The sequence below is a fragment of the Chlamydotis macqueenii genome, chromosome 3 (assembly GCF_036417535.1).
Source record: "Chlamydotis macqueenii isolate bChlMac1 chromosome 3, bChlMac1.mat, whole genome shotgun sequence".
In the NCBI taxonomy this organism is placed as follows: domain Eukaryota; kingdom Metazoa; phylum Chordata; class Aves; order Otidiformes; family Otididae; genus Chlamydotis; species Chlamydotis macqueenii.
The window spans coordinates 93774802-93788826 of NC_141558.1; the positions used below are offsets into that span (position 1 = coordinate 93774802).

Here is a 14025-nt window from a genome sequence, read left to right on the forward strand (position 1 = left end):
TGTTCTTGCCAGAAGACAGATTCTTCTCCAGTACATTTTGTGTTTCTTCTCATCCCACTCTGTCATCCAGCATTCACTGTGTTGCTTTGCATTCAGGCTGAGTTTACCAAAATGATCTCCGAGAATACTGTGGTTTCTCTTCTATTTATGTGTGAGTACCAAAAATATATGTAGTCGTCGGCATGTTGCTGGCACCAGGTGACCTTGTTTGCACCCTTATTTACTTGAATAGGGGGTTTGTGTGCCAGGGCTTAGAAAGGGGTGATTTGCAGGCTAGCAAGGGGCAACCCTGTGATTAGAAATTCCACAATCTGACAGGATGCACATTTGACCTGCTGGTGTAAAATAGATTATTATTCTATTATGTAAACATTTTAAGGTCCATGTTTGATAAGGATCAATGACAGAAAGAGGTGGTGTGTTCCTACCTGTCTCTAGAAGTACTTGCTAACATGTACTGCAGTGTTTGGTTTATAACCTTACAATAGTGGCTTTGATTAATAATGCTTTATTAGTTATAAACATAGACTTAGTGAATAAATCCTACTTACTCTGTTGAATGGCTCTCCATGCCTACATAAAACTATTTCAGTAATTAGAAAGCTACTATAATATTTCTCTGTATTGTAGACTTTGAATTGTTAGCTCTCTGTTAGCTTTCCTGAATTTCTACATAGAATTTGTACTTGACCCCATCCTGAGTATGAAAAGGAAACAGTTTCAACTTGCATTTTGTGATGACAAAGAGTGGGTGTGGTAAGACAGGATTTCCCAAAGGAAAGAGGAAGAGCTGGGGGAAAGAGCACATCTCTCCTTCTGATGTGCCTCTGGGCCTGTACCATCCTCTTCCCCACCAGGATCAGAGAAATGAGACTGGGGAGGTGACGTCCCTGCTGAAAAGGACCAAACTCCCTCCCTGAAGGACAGTAGAGTTATTGCAATTGCTTTGTGGGCTTGTATTTCAAGAGAAAAGTATGCCTGAGGAGTGTTGGCATAAAGCATCTTGTGGAGAGCTCACCTCTGTCTTTTTCTAGAAGATGCAGGCTTGTAACTTCTGTGCTTTTTCCTCCCCTTTCTGTATAAAACACAAAGAAGGGGGGGACCAGTTGTTTTATCTACTACTGAAATGCAGCCATCAGTGCAGAATAACATGGGAACAGTTTGAAAGGAAGCATGGAACACTATATTCAACTGAAACTAATTACCTGATTAGGTTTTGGCCTGGCTGTGTGGGTTGACATCCAATGGTCTTGGCGACAATACCTGTGAGAAAAGCCAAGTCTAGTCTTGCTTCATTTAAAGACTCTGGACAAAACTTATGGACTTGTGTGCTGAATGCTAAGCAGTGTGAAAATAGGCCACTGATTTAAAGTACCCATGGCTACAATGGGTGTCAGTGGGCAGCTGGCATGGTTGCAGTGAAATTTAATTCTGCATCAGAATATCCTCTGTTCACAACTATAGGATTAGCACTTTCCTTCAGCACTTCAAAGTTCTCCCTTAGAAATTTAGTCAAAGTCTGACCTTGCAAGCTGATAAACTTAGGAAATTACCTAAAGGGATGTTAGCTCACTGGGTCTGCTATAGTAGTTCCCTCTCTTTGTCTCCATAGGGGTTAAATACATTAGGTCTGCTTTGTTAGGTAAGAAGTATTTGTTATGGCTGTTGTCATCTTCTCTTGCACCTTTGCCGCAAACACTTTTTTGATCTGTTGGTGTCTTTGTTTGGAAAATGGCATGTTTTCCTGTTAGGAGTACCTATGCAACATCTCAAGTGTCTGTAGTGTTAGACGTATCTATATTTACTGGTGTGATGGTATTTTTTGTCTTGGCATCACTCTAACGGAAAAAAAAAAATCATTACTTGGAAGGATTTGAAGCTTTACTGGGAAGAGAGGGATGAGTCTTTCATACGTGCACTATCGTAAAAATACAGTCCATTAAGAACAAAGGTGAGCAGAGCACTTTTAGAAAGCGTTGAAGTGTCGTTGCCTCTGAACGGGAAGCTTCTGGGCTGCACTCACTTCTGGCACCCTAGGGAGCCTCTGTTCTCTCTTTCCAGGGAGAATGACACAAAATGAACTGTTGTGGCAGTTCACTGGTGAGCATTGACATTATGAGGAAATTTAGTACATCTACTCTGATATCCTGGAAGCACTTCAAGACACATTACTAGAATGAATTGGACAGATGATGAGAATCCAAGAGCTGGTAAGAGATGCTCCAAGGAACAAGAAATCCTGATAGACAACCATAGGAAAAAAGATTTTTGCTGCCTGGCTGACTGTTTTAACTTAGCAACTGGCTTATGCTCTACCCTATTCTTTAACATCTAAATAAATATTGAATTCACTCCTGTTGTTTACAAACCTTAAACCATTTGCCTAAGAGGCGTTGTAGTAACAAAGTCCTCAAAGTTATGTTTAAGCATTTCTCTAACTGCAAGAATAAACCCATCAAGTTTTCGACCTCCCACAAAGACAACAAAAGCAAGCTTGTAAGTGCCATAAAAGCCTCAAGAACCTTCAGAAGCAATTTAAAGTAACAAAGAAATATACTTTTGGACACCTCTTGCTACTTCTGTGTGGTATGAGCCTGGGCAGGGACTTGGGGGCTGGAGAGGCGGATGGAAGTTCACCTTGTGTAACCTGGTATTCCCTTCCCTCTCCCCTACCATCCCCAAATCAGCTGTCACAGTATTGGCAGGAGGCTCCTGAGCCTTTGCTAGCCAGGAGTTTGCCCAGCTGTTTGGCCCAGGATTTCAGAGAGAAGGAGGAACACTTTCTGACTGAAGCTTCTGTAAAGTCACTGCTTCAGCAATCAAGGCAGCAGGGTCCCTATGGGGGGAAAAAAGAGCAGTTGGAGAGCTTAGGGGGGTAGTGGAGAGGGGCAATGCGACTTTCCACAGTGCCTGGCCTCTTCATGATAAGTAATCACCCTAGAGTAGAGCTCATCTTCTAGGAGAAGTGGTGGGATTACAGAGGCGGTAAGATCTCCACTTCTAAAAGCATGTGTAAAATTCAACTCCATTACAGTTTTGTGGTTTGAAAATGTGCCTCTCCTAACAGCTACTGTTTTGCCGTTGCAGGATGATTTGGAAATTTGCCTTGACCGTTCTTCTGGTGGCAGCGCTGGTTCGAGTAACAGACACCAGGAAAAACCGTCCTGCAGGCGCCATTCCCTCCCCGTACAAAGACAGCAGCAGCAACCACTCGGAGCGGAGGCAGCAGCTGAATAAGGAGGTGCTGGCCTCCAGCCAGGAGGCCCTCGTGGTCACCGAAAGGAAGTACCTCAAGAGCGACTGGTGCAAGACGCAGCCCCTGCGGCAGACTGTCAGCGAGGAGGGCTGCATAAGCCGCACCATCATCAACCGCTTTTGCTATGGGCAGTGCAACTCCTTCTACATACCACGGCATGTGAAAAAGGAAGAGGAGTCCTTCCAGTCCTGTGCTTTCTGCAAGCCACACAAGGTCACCTCTTCGACCGTACAGCTGGAGTGCCCTGAGCTGGACCCACCTTTCCGACTCAAGAAAATTCAGAAGGTCAAGCAGTGCCGGTGCATGTCTGTGAATCTCAATAACTCAGGCAAACTGTGAGAGCAGGCGTGTAGCTACTGCTTGGTGTTGCCCTCATCAGATTTACTGCTGCCTCTCCTCTCCCACTGAGCAGACTGTCCATTTTGTTGGTCTGTTTCTTCTTCTTTTCCTTTTTTTTTTTTCCTTTTTCTTTTGTTTTTGTTTTCTTTCAGGAGGCATCTCTCCAGCAAGGAAAGGCTCCCTGTTGCTTGCCTACTGGAATAACACTTTTTAATGGGCTGTGTTAGGCACTTCACCATAAATGTTTCATTCTCTTTCCACCTGGCGGCTGAATCTTCTGGAGTGGAGCAGGCTCCAAGACGTTGGGATTCATCATCTAAGTGACTAGTTGGCTGAATCCAGCATTAAATGTTTCCACTGTGTGGAGTAAAGCCCTCTGCCCTACACTCCAGTCACCTCTGCAAGATGAGAACGCCTACCCTGTGCTGTGGTCCGGAGCTTGCCGCTCCCACTTGGAAGTGCTGGGGTGCTGCCCAGGACTGGGGGACATGGTTGAGGGAGAGTAATGAGAAGCAACATGCGAAAAGCAAGTGAGACTCTCTGATGAGGCTTATCTCCTTGAGACAACTTCAGTTGTGCAATGACAGACGGTTCTGGGCTTTTGGTCTGAATGGCAGATAAGATGCGAGGGGGAGAGGGCAAGGCACTGGGTCAGCCACCGTGACCACAGAGCAAACTGAGGGTGGGTTCTGATGCTGTTGTGGTTAGAGTACATCGAACACATGGTCTCTGCAGCAGTGTTTATTTTGTAACCTAGCTATAGTAAACAGCTGTTTAAAGTATTATAGACCTAGCCATGTATATTTTTCTTGTGGTGGAATATGCCAGAGATTAAATTGTGTTGAGTAAGACACTCGGTTTCTAGGCCAGCTGCCTGGCTTAAAATGGACATGGTTTAACTAGGCTTTCAGTGGGGTTTTGTATGGTAGCTAAGTGCGTTTCTTACTCCAAAAAGGACAACATCCATTTATGACCTTATATTTATGCCTGCTCAGGCTGGGAAAGGTGGGAGGGTAATGGGAGAGGAGCTGAGAACACTTAAGGGAACGATGTTTCACTTAAGGCATGAAAGCACTGTCACACAACGGACAAAATTTGGTCAATGCTGGACTGAATACAAAAGCTGCATTGGTGACATCAGGTTTTGGGAGTGGGGCCTCTCCCATGATTGGAAACCATGTTAATGTGTTAGTGTTAAAGGACAAACCCATCAGTCAGTGCCGCTGAAATGGGTCACAGCTGTAGGAGCAGGGAGGGAGTTGTAATTGACACAGTACTGGTGGTCCACTCAATTTTTGAGTTCTGCACAATCAGTGTTGGTGAACACTTGCAGTTCATTTTAAATCATACTATGTTGTTATTCAGTTGATGGAGTTTAGCATGTCCTGTATATCCTGCTTGTTCCAGTTCTGATCTGTATTAGTCCCAGCCGCATTAAAATCCTACATCTCAAAACAAACCAGCCCCTTCCCTCAAACCAGAGCCTGTGCGTGCTCAATTGTCTGAAGCTTACAAATTAAAAATGACACACTGACTCCCTGATGCATGTCGCACGGCTCAGCATCTGCATCTAGTGAAACCAGCTTGCTGTGAGAGCCCTTTGCTGCCGGCCTTTTCACATGCAGCCACTTCAAGGGGTTAAAGCGTTCAGCGCTCTCGGCAGCCAAGGGTTGAGTGCCACAGGTCTCTATTATGTGAGACAGGCTGCTCTAAGAGGCTTTCAGGACTGAGCTCCAGGAGAGCTCACCAAGCGGTTTACGGGGATTGGCACGGGCAGGATGAGGTTGGTCAGGTCTGTTAGCCCTGTTACATGAACGGCCATGGCTTTTCTGTTGTGGTCTTTCAGCACGTTAGAAGTGCACAGGGAGACTCCCCACACAGGGATTGCCTGCATCGTGCCAGCCACCAAATGGGCACCGTTCAGTCCAGGCTTGAGAGTATTGGTATGGGTGGGGGGGGTGGGGGGGAAATGTGTCAATAGCCATAGTCTACTAAGACTCCAGGGATCTCAGTCTCCGCTTGAAAGAAATGAACTGAAAGTCAGGCATTTTGGACTAGAGAGAGAAAAGCACCCTAATAACTTCAGTTAAGAAAAACGTGCAAGAATCTTTATCTTTAAGCTATGCCCTGCTTGGGTTTTTCACCAGTTTGCAATATGAATATGCTGCAGCTTAAAGCTCCTTCTAGGAGCTGTGTTTATGTAAAAACTGAGTTGAGCTTGTAATGGTTAAAACTGTATTTAATTCTTGTTTTATAAATGAAAACAAAAATGAAGAAATGCTTTAAGTATAATGTAATTATTTTATAGGTCTACTATTAAATTATAGATTAAATAATAAAGCTACTCTAGGGTTATATGGCATCCAGGTGTACGGGCTTTGCTTCAACACCTTGTGTCCAACTGCTCTCTGATCAGTATATTCTCTGGCCTCCTTTTAACACGACCAGATGCAGGTAAGTGATGGCTCACCCTGACAGCTTGGGAAAGCCTAACTCTTTCTTCCCTTGTCCCCTACCTGCCCAAAAGTACCTGCAAGACAACAGTGAAAAATAAATTGCACTAAGCTTAGATATTTGAGTTGATTCTGCATGCACAAATTCTGGTTTTTTTGGTTAACTGACAAGAAGACAACCAAAGCTCCACCACTGGCATCATTTTGTGGTAAGAAAAGTAACTATTACTATGACCTAAGTGGTTTTGCTTAAAATATAGCTACAGCCTTATGTAACAGGAACCAAACTACTTGGGGGGGGGGTGGGGAGTTTATCTTAAGATATAGGTGAGCTTTAATGGTTGCTATCAGCTCTTGAATGCATACACTGTACGTCTTTTCAAAGGTAGGGTAGTGTTTTGCATTTTTTTTCTTTTTTTTTTCCTTCCAACCCAAAGAGGAGATAGTTGAAAAATAATCTTGAAGGAAAACTTCAGTGAGGAAAGGGAGTTCTCACACTGAGGAATGTGCCTCCATGCGACCAGAAGAAATATCTGTCACAGGTCTTGAAAGAAGCAGGAGCAGCTAGACCACAACTAGCAAGGGTGGGGTATGGTCTTTACGGCACTGACACCTGCAGGAACCCTTTGCTCTCTTCCCTTCCCGTCTCTTGCCCATATCCTCTCACAGTTCAGCAATTTAATTGTTTTGAGGACTTTTTTTTTTTTTTTCATAGACTAGACTCCAGCTCCAGCTATCCTAGGCTCTTACTGCTTGACTGCTGAAACCTACCGGGGCGTATGCTGTAATCCAAAAACCTTCCCCTTGTGGAAGCAATACAAGAGCAAGGCAAGACTCTCCAGGTAGATGAAAAAAGCTTTAGGTCAGATAGATCTGGTATTTCTAGGAGTGGTGGTGTGGAAGGGGAAGTGAATGTCAAGCTCTACCACCGTGGAACTGCCGTGTTGGCAGTGCCCTGATTTGAGGCGAGTGACAAATGAAGACTCCCAGTTTCTAAGCGCTTAAATTCAAGCTGCAGCTGGGAATAAATGAGAAAACAGTGCTGACTCAACTGGGACCCTGTATCTTCAGAAAGACACCATCTTTTTGAGGTGATAGACTTACCACTGGATGCCTTTACAAGTAGGTCCGATGAACGTCAGGTACAGCACAGGTACAGATGGGTCTGTCACAAGCAAGAGAATGGACTGGAAAACCTGTTCCGTAACATGAATTCCATTTGACTGATGAGTGGCAGACTTCAATGGTGTGGGACATGGCTTTCCATCTTCTCCCTTTGCTGACCTGTCCACACTATCTTCAGAAAAACTCAACTTCATAAGTTTTCACTTATTCTGTTCATAGAAGTTTAAAATTGGTGTAACTTAACTAATGGACTTGGCACAAACTCGGCTTTGCTTACTAACCTAGAGTACATGACAAAATAATTGCAATGCAAAGACTTGCTATATTCTTTTTCAATGAAATTAATAATGGCTTCCAACTTTTTAAGCTGATCACGGGAAGACTGGGCAAGAAAAACATGTCAGGCTATGGACGATGTCACTAATTGTATTCCCACTGCCACTGTTGGTTAATACTTAACTAAGTTTTGGAAGTGGATGATGAAAGGTGCTACTAAAAAAGCTAACCACTACTGTGTCATGACAGTGGGAAAGTACCATGCTTCTGAAAGGCTTTAATTTGCAAGCAAAACAACATGAATCTTCTTAGCTCCTCATAAAAAACAGACTTATTCTCAGTTAGTCACATCTGCTGCTCAGGTATGAAAGTCCTTATTTAGCTGCTGCACTTGGTTAAGTAACTGACCATGAATGGTATGTAGTGTTGGTGATGAACAAAGGCTTGGAATGTTGTCCATGAGAACTCTTGTAGGACTACAGCCAACTCAAAGTATAGTATGCTTGATGCTGCAGTAAATGGGGGAGAGGGGACAAATGGGAAGTTCAGCCTCTTTGAAACACACTCAAACAAACAAAAGGACATTAGTCCAGAATTCTGTAAAAAGCTGAGTGTGCCACTGGAAAAAAAAAAAAAAAAAAAAAAAAAAGCAGCAATGAAACATGCTGGGAATGCACTCTGAGAGTGCTGTGGGTAAACTTTGGTGCTGCACAGAGTGGTTTACTTCACTTTGTATGGACGTTTGAAAACAGGCTGGAGAGGTGCTATGTCAGAGAGAGATATATTCAGCCAAATAGATTGGGCCTGAGTAAAATGAATGAGGAAAATCTATGGAGCAGCTTGTATCTTAAGATCATAACATGGTAACATCAGCTGCCAGCAGCCTTTGACAGTTCTTCAGAAAGAGAGATTTAGAATCATAGAAGAGTTTGGGTTGGAAGGGACCTTTAAAGGTCACCTAGTCCAATCCCCCTGCAAGGAGCAGGGACACCTCTGACTAGATCAGGTTGCTCAGAGCCCCATCCAACCTGGCCTGGAATGTTTCTACGGATGGGGCATCTACCACCATTCTGTGCAACCTCAGAGCTCCACACCACCCTCATTGTAAAAAAAAAAAAAAAAAAAAAAAAAAAAAAAAAAATTCCTAATATTTAATCTGAATCTACCTTCTTCTATTTTAAAACCATCATCCCTCATCCTGTCACAATATGCCCTTCTAAAGAGTTTCTCCCCACCTGTCTTATAGCAGTCTTCTGGTACCTAAGGGCCCTTATAAGGTGTCTCCATAGCCGCCTCCTTCTCCAGGCTAAACAGCCCCAACTCTCTCAGCCTGCCCTCATAGGAGAGGTGCTCCAGCCCTCTGATCATCTTCATGGCCCTCCTCTGGACTCAGCTCAGGATGTGGCTGGCTTTCTGGGCTGCAAACACACATTGCCGGCTCATGTTGAGCTTCTCATCCATCAGCACTCTTCAGGGCTGCTCTTGATCCGTTCTCCATTTGCAAGTAACTTTTAGCATCCATGCTGCAGATCCAGTGAAAAGGGTAGTACATTTGTATGTGACAGTCCTACCAGGTTGCTGGACAACACTTTAATGATATAAAACACACATAGACATAATATACAGATGATACTTTTTAATGCATGTTTTTGCCCTCTAATGGCAATTTCTTGAGACTGTTACGTAGGCAGTGTTGGTAGGAACAGGTTACAAACCTAAGCCAAATGCACTAGGGGCATGCACAAGTCAGAGAAGTCGGTGATACAGTCTGACTGGGTAAAGGACTCCGAAGCTCCTCACTACCACCACCTGGGGAAAAGGTAATACATCCACATAATGGGAATTACTGGCACTTGCTTCCAAAAGGCAAGGAAAGAGAAGCCCTATTTCCACCAATCCCTTCACAAAGGTTTTTCCTTGATCATAGGAGCCTGAATAGGATGTGTGGTGCTTAGGGAGCAAAAGGTTGGGAGCAAACTACAGCATAGCCTGACAGTGAAGAGAAAAGGCAGTTATTTCATTATTATTCCTTTTATTTTCATATAAATTAACATTCTAAAAAATTGAAATAGAAACACTAAATACAGTATTGCACATAGTGATCTTTGTTAGATGATCTATTATTTCATTTAGTATAGTAATATACATACTGTAGGTACTGAAGGGAACAGGAAGGCTACAAATGAAAACATGCTACTGTATCTTTGCACTTAGGAGCAAAGTTAAGAGGAGAAGACTATTGTTTACATAAATGCAAACATGAATTTGAATCAGTGCCATTAAAATAGCTTTATTTTTTATTTTTTTTTCCATAAGTTAGTTGTAACAGCAAATAATCTCTTTTCACTTCCCCAAGTAGTAATGTTACTCCCATCAACACAAAATTTTAGAACTCCATTCTTAGTAATTTATATCCCTGCCAGAAATTATTACAAGTACAGATTTTCACATAGGTTTGTCAGCAACAGGAGACATGCTTTTCACATAGCATCTTTTCTAGTGCTTGGCATATGTGAAGAATAACAGATTCCTGAGGTCATATTTCGCACTTCCCTTTATGACAGCCTGAAGGGCACATTAGCCTCTGGACAGCTAGGAATGCCTCTTGATGTGCTAGCTTAGACAGGGAATAACCCACCCCAGCAGGTTAGACCTCATCTGCCTTACCGCAGTGTCTTTCAGGCTCCAAGGTTGTGAGTATGTGCGTCCAATTCAGTTGCACACACTGCTTTCCGGAAAAGTGCGCTTTGAAAGAGCAATGTTATCAATCATACTGATTGGTTTGGGGCTTTTTAATTAGGACTGGAGGAAGGGGTTTGTTAGCGGTTGAGCAGATAAAAACTGATAGAGTAAATTCTGGATTGCAAATAGGAATTAAGCATGTGGTCTAAAATGGAAGCCCGAAGTCATAGATTTCAACCATCAACCGCCCAGTCAGGGACACTGAAGGCCCAGAGGAAAAGCCTGCAGTTCTGTTAAGTGTGAAATTGATGTCAATTAGTTGGTAGCCTATGTTCTGTCACTAGAATTGGCTACTGTTTTCAATAAATGTCAATCCCCATGTGCATCTTTTAACGGCTCTCTAAAGGAGTTTTAAATTAACTGTAAAGCTAATTCCAAAAGGGAAGTCATGTACATGTGGCCAAAAGCCTGTCTGACTTAAGTCATCAGCAGTTAAAACTATACTAGACCTTCTAAGGTTCATGTAAAAGCATTAGCTGCTTTATATATTAACAAACTAGAATAGCCAAATCTCTCTCATACTCTCTATCATACTTCTGTGCTTTTCTGTATTTTCCTGCTTTTCATTTAATCTTTTTTTTTTCTTTTTATTTTTTTCTAATGCTGGATTTCTGACCCCCATACCACCTGGCATTCACTATCTGGCAAAAGATGAAGTAAAAGTATGCTGCCTTATCGATTTTAAAGATAGTTACAGTAAACATCTTGTTCCACAAATATTTAGTCATGGAGGGCAACCAAACAAGTTGGGAAAGCATTGATTATACTGTATAAACAGCACTGAACGATTCAAAATACAAACTACAAATGCCAACATGAAACAGATACAAACAATTCACTAGGAGTAACATTTCTGTCCCTAATCTAAGTGCAGTGCCATGAAGTATTTGTGTTAGACAGATGTTGCCAGTAGGAATGGAAATGTCTTACTGTATCGAGTAGCATTCCTATGAAGATCAACTTAATGCAATTTTCAGCATGTTCAGAACTGATGTAGATGCTGCTTTTTATGCATGCTGACTTGGCCTATTTGTAAGATACCATACACTTTACAAAATACCATTTTTGAGTGGCAAAGGAAATACAGAGTACAGGGAAGGTGTTTCAAGTCCATACCTAGTCTATTGCTGGGCACTCCATTAAAGTGCTTACATTCATGAATTAGTGTACAATGACACATCAGTTGGTGGAAAACTATAGAGAACAAAAAGTAAATTCAAAAAGGTCAAGAAAGCAAATGATCAGGATGATGTAGTTTCCTTCCCCCTCACTCCCCACCCACAGGCATGTTGAGTTTTGGTAACCAGGTAACAATGGCTTTTGTTTTTCTTCTCTCAGATTTTCATACTTATCTTTGCTTTCTGAAAAATAAAATACATTTTTAAAAGTAGAAAATTAAGTATACATAAAACCACATCACACAAGCCAGAAATACATAGGCTAATGTTCAATTGTACTTACTGTAGAAGAGACTTCACAAATAAATTTCCTTTGAAGCTAGAACTGCAGTAGACTGCAGCTACACACTGCTTGTGAAATATTTTTGTTTACTTTCCTTTTCACTCTATCAAATTTTCAGTTACACTGAAAGTCCCAGTTTCAGTGTAAATAATAATAATGATACAAGAATAATTAAGCCTATAGTTATTTCTTAAAAAAAAAAATTCTCTCAGTGTCTCTACATACAGCAAGATACAGGTGAGATGGAGAAATCCAAATCAATGTTAGTTTTGGGTTTGGTCTTTTTTTTTTTCTTTTTTAAATCACATCTTGATCTGGTTTCAAATAAAATTGATAAAACAAAATCCAGTTTATCATTCCTAACCAAACTGTTACTCCATTTACATTTCTTGTGGCACTAGTCACAGCCAAGTCTCCCTAAATATTCTGAATAAGGAACGATAAATGCAATATTATTTATTCCTGTGTCAAATTATGTTAGTTAGAATACAGTAAATTATCATCTGCTTCATTTCAAGGATGCATCACAGTAACATAACCATGACTACAAATCACAAAAGAATTAAATCATGCCAGGGGGAGGGATGGACAGGAACAAGGACACAAGAAAAAGTCTTCTGTTTTAATATTTTAAATATAATTGATGGCCAGTGGCTACAGGTATGATTTTACTGTGAGATGCCAGATTAATTCTTCACTAGAAGAATACTCATTTTCCATAAAATCAGTTATGATTCTAGAAATGCTTAGGCAATCATAGTGGAAAAGTTTCATTGAATGACTAGAATTACTTCTCTACTATTATTCAATTTATTTATCTGTTTTCAGGAGAACTGTCAGAAGGAAGTATTATTTTTTTCTAGGGTTGCTATTCCTAACAAATCCAGATAGAAGCTACTAGTATTTGATACAGGGATCCAACTTGAAAAATGTGTGCCTATCACAATTCTTCCTTACATTTTCTAACTGTAGAAAAGAGAGCGAATATAGACTGAATAAGCTTGAAGACTGGAACTACGTTTTCTGCCTTCTAGGTGCATCCCACGCGATGGGGGCAATAATATGCTGCTCTTGCTTGTGCTACATCTGTTTTGTGGAGTAACATTCACAGGCAGCATTCAAGTTTCTTAATCTTAACACCTTCTATGAATATGCTAAACATTAAAAAAACCAGAACAAAAATCAAGACTAGCATACCTATAAAATGTAAAGAGGAAAAAGAGGAATAGGAATAGGAACAATTTACTTACAATTCCGGAGTCATGTTTTGGTCTTATATTGTATAGCGACTTCCCCTTCTTCTGTCTGCAGACTTCCTCTGCTTCTTTAACTCTGAAGAGAGACATAATTTATAAATATGCCTCTAAACCAAAACAATTTCCAAAAACAGTGCAGTATACAACTTACAGAGGCCTGAGGACACAAGTGGGTAACTTTATCCCCTATATTTTCATTAGCACACTCCACAAAATAGCACTTGCAGTCCGTGGCTGTCGCCATACCATCAGACTCTGTCACGTACAAGGACAGGCATAATCAATGGCATAATCAATTCTAGTCACAATAGCAATCAGTCCTTACTGTAACTGAAGATTCAAATATATCGAGATTTATAATACACTGGATGACATGAAGATTACCTTTCAGAGGATTCATACTAAACACTACTAAGAAAGCTTCTTTTCTTTTTATGACTATTTCAAAATCATTCTTTATCCATTCTCAACCTCAATACTTCAACTAGAGTTTAAGCAAAGGTTCTCCCCAAGCTATCCTCCCTTTCACCCCGTTTGTTTGTATTTAAAATGGTGAAACAGCTGAACTGAAATTTCAAGTCTTCACTCTCTAACTTAAAATAAAAATGGAAAATTGCAGAATCATTATTAAAAAGGATGATGTTTACAATGAAGGTGGTGCATGTCTCTATGCACATCTCTTTCTGTCCGAAACTGAGGGTGAGCAGCAACGCATACATCATCACTGGGGATGAAAGCACTTGTGCTGCTTGGGTGTAAAGAAAGGAGAAGGTTCCAGACATGAGGGTCCACTGCTTAGTACTTCCTGACTTGGTAAATGGTATCAAATTAGGGCCTTTTGGAATACCACCAAATGTCACTTTTTTGATGGGATGTATGTCCTTTTTGTCATGCAGATAGGGAACAAACCATGAAAGGCAGAGGGCTGTATTCCAACTGGGAGCCTGCCAGAATTAGTCTGGTCGGCTGAATGGCACACTGTAAAACATTTCTTTACCATTTTTAGTCATTTTGTAAATCAACCTTACAAACACTCACGGTTACTGAAACACTGACAATACAGATTTAAGTTATGAATTCTCTGAGCTTCAAAGATTAAATAAACCCCTTCTATAGG

The 14025-nt window shown here is 41.3% G+C and overlaps 2 protein-coding genes across 2 annotated transcripts in view; one reads left to right on the forward strand and one right to left on the reverse strand.

Annotated features, from left to right (window-relative positions):
- Positions 1-5957, forward strand: part of GREM2 (gremlin 2, DAN family BMP antagonist) — a 39482-nt gene extending 33525 nt beyond the window's left edge. Inside the window, exon 2 of the mRNA XM_086744259.1 lies at positions 3088-5957. Within this exon, the coding sequence (XP_086600385.1) occupies positions 3089-3595 (507 nt within the window). The 5' untranslated portion in view covers position 3088 and the 3' untranslated portion in view covers positions 3596-5957. The remainder of the gene's footprint in view (positions 1-3087) is intronic.
- Positions 5958-9070: 3113 nt separating this feature from the next.
- FMN2 (formin 2) overlaps positions 9071-14025 on the reverse strand; it is a 161213-nt gene continuing 156258 nt past the window's right edge. Inside the window, exons 17-18 of the mRNA XM_086745621.1 lie at positions 12903-12984; positions 9071-11552 (exon numbers count right to left, since the gene is read on the reverse strand). Coding sequence (XP_086601747.1) covers positions 11526-11552; positions 12903-12984 — 109 coding nt within the window. The 3' untranslated portion in view covers positions 9071-11525. The remainder of the gene's footprint in view (positions 11553-12902; positions 12985-14025) is intronic.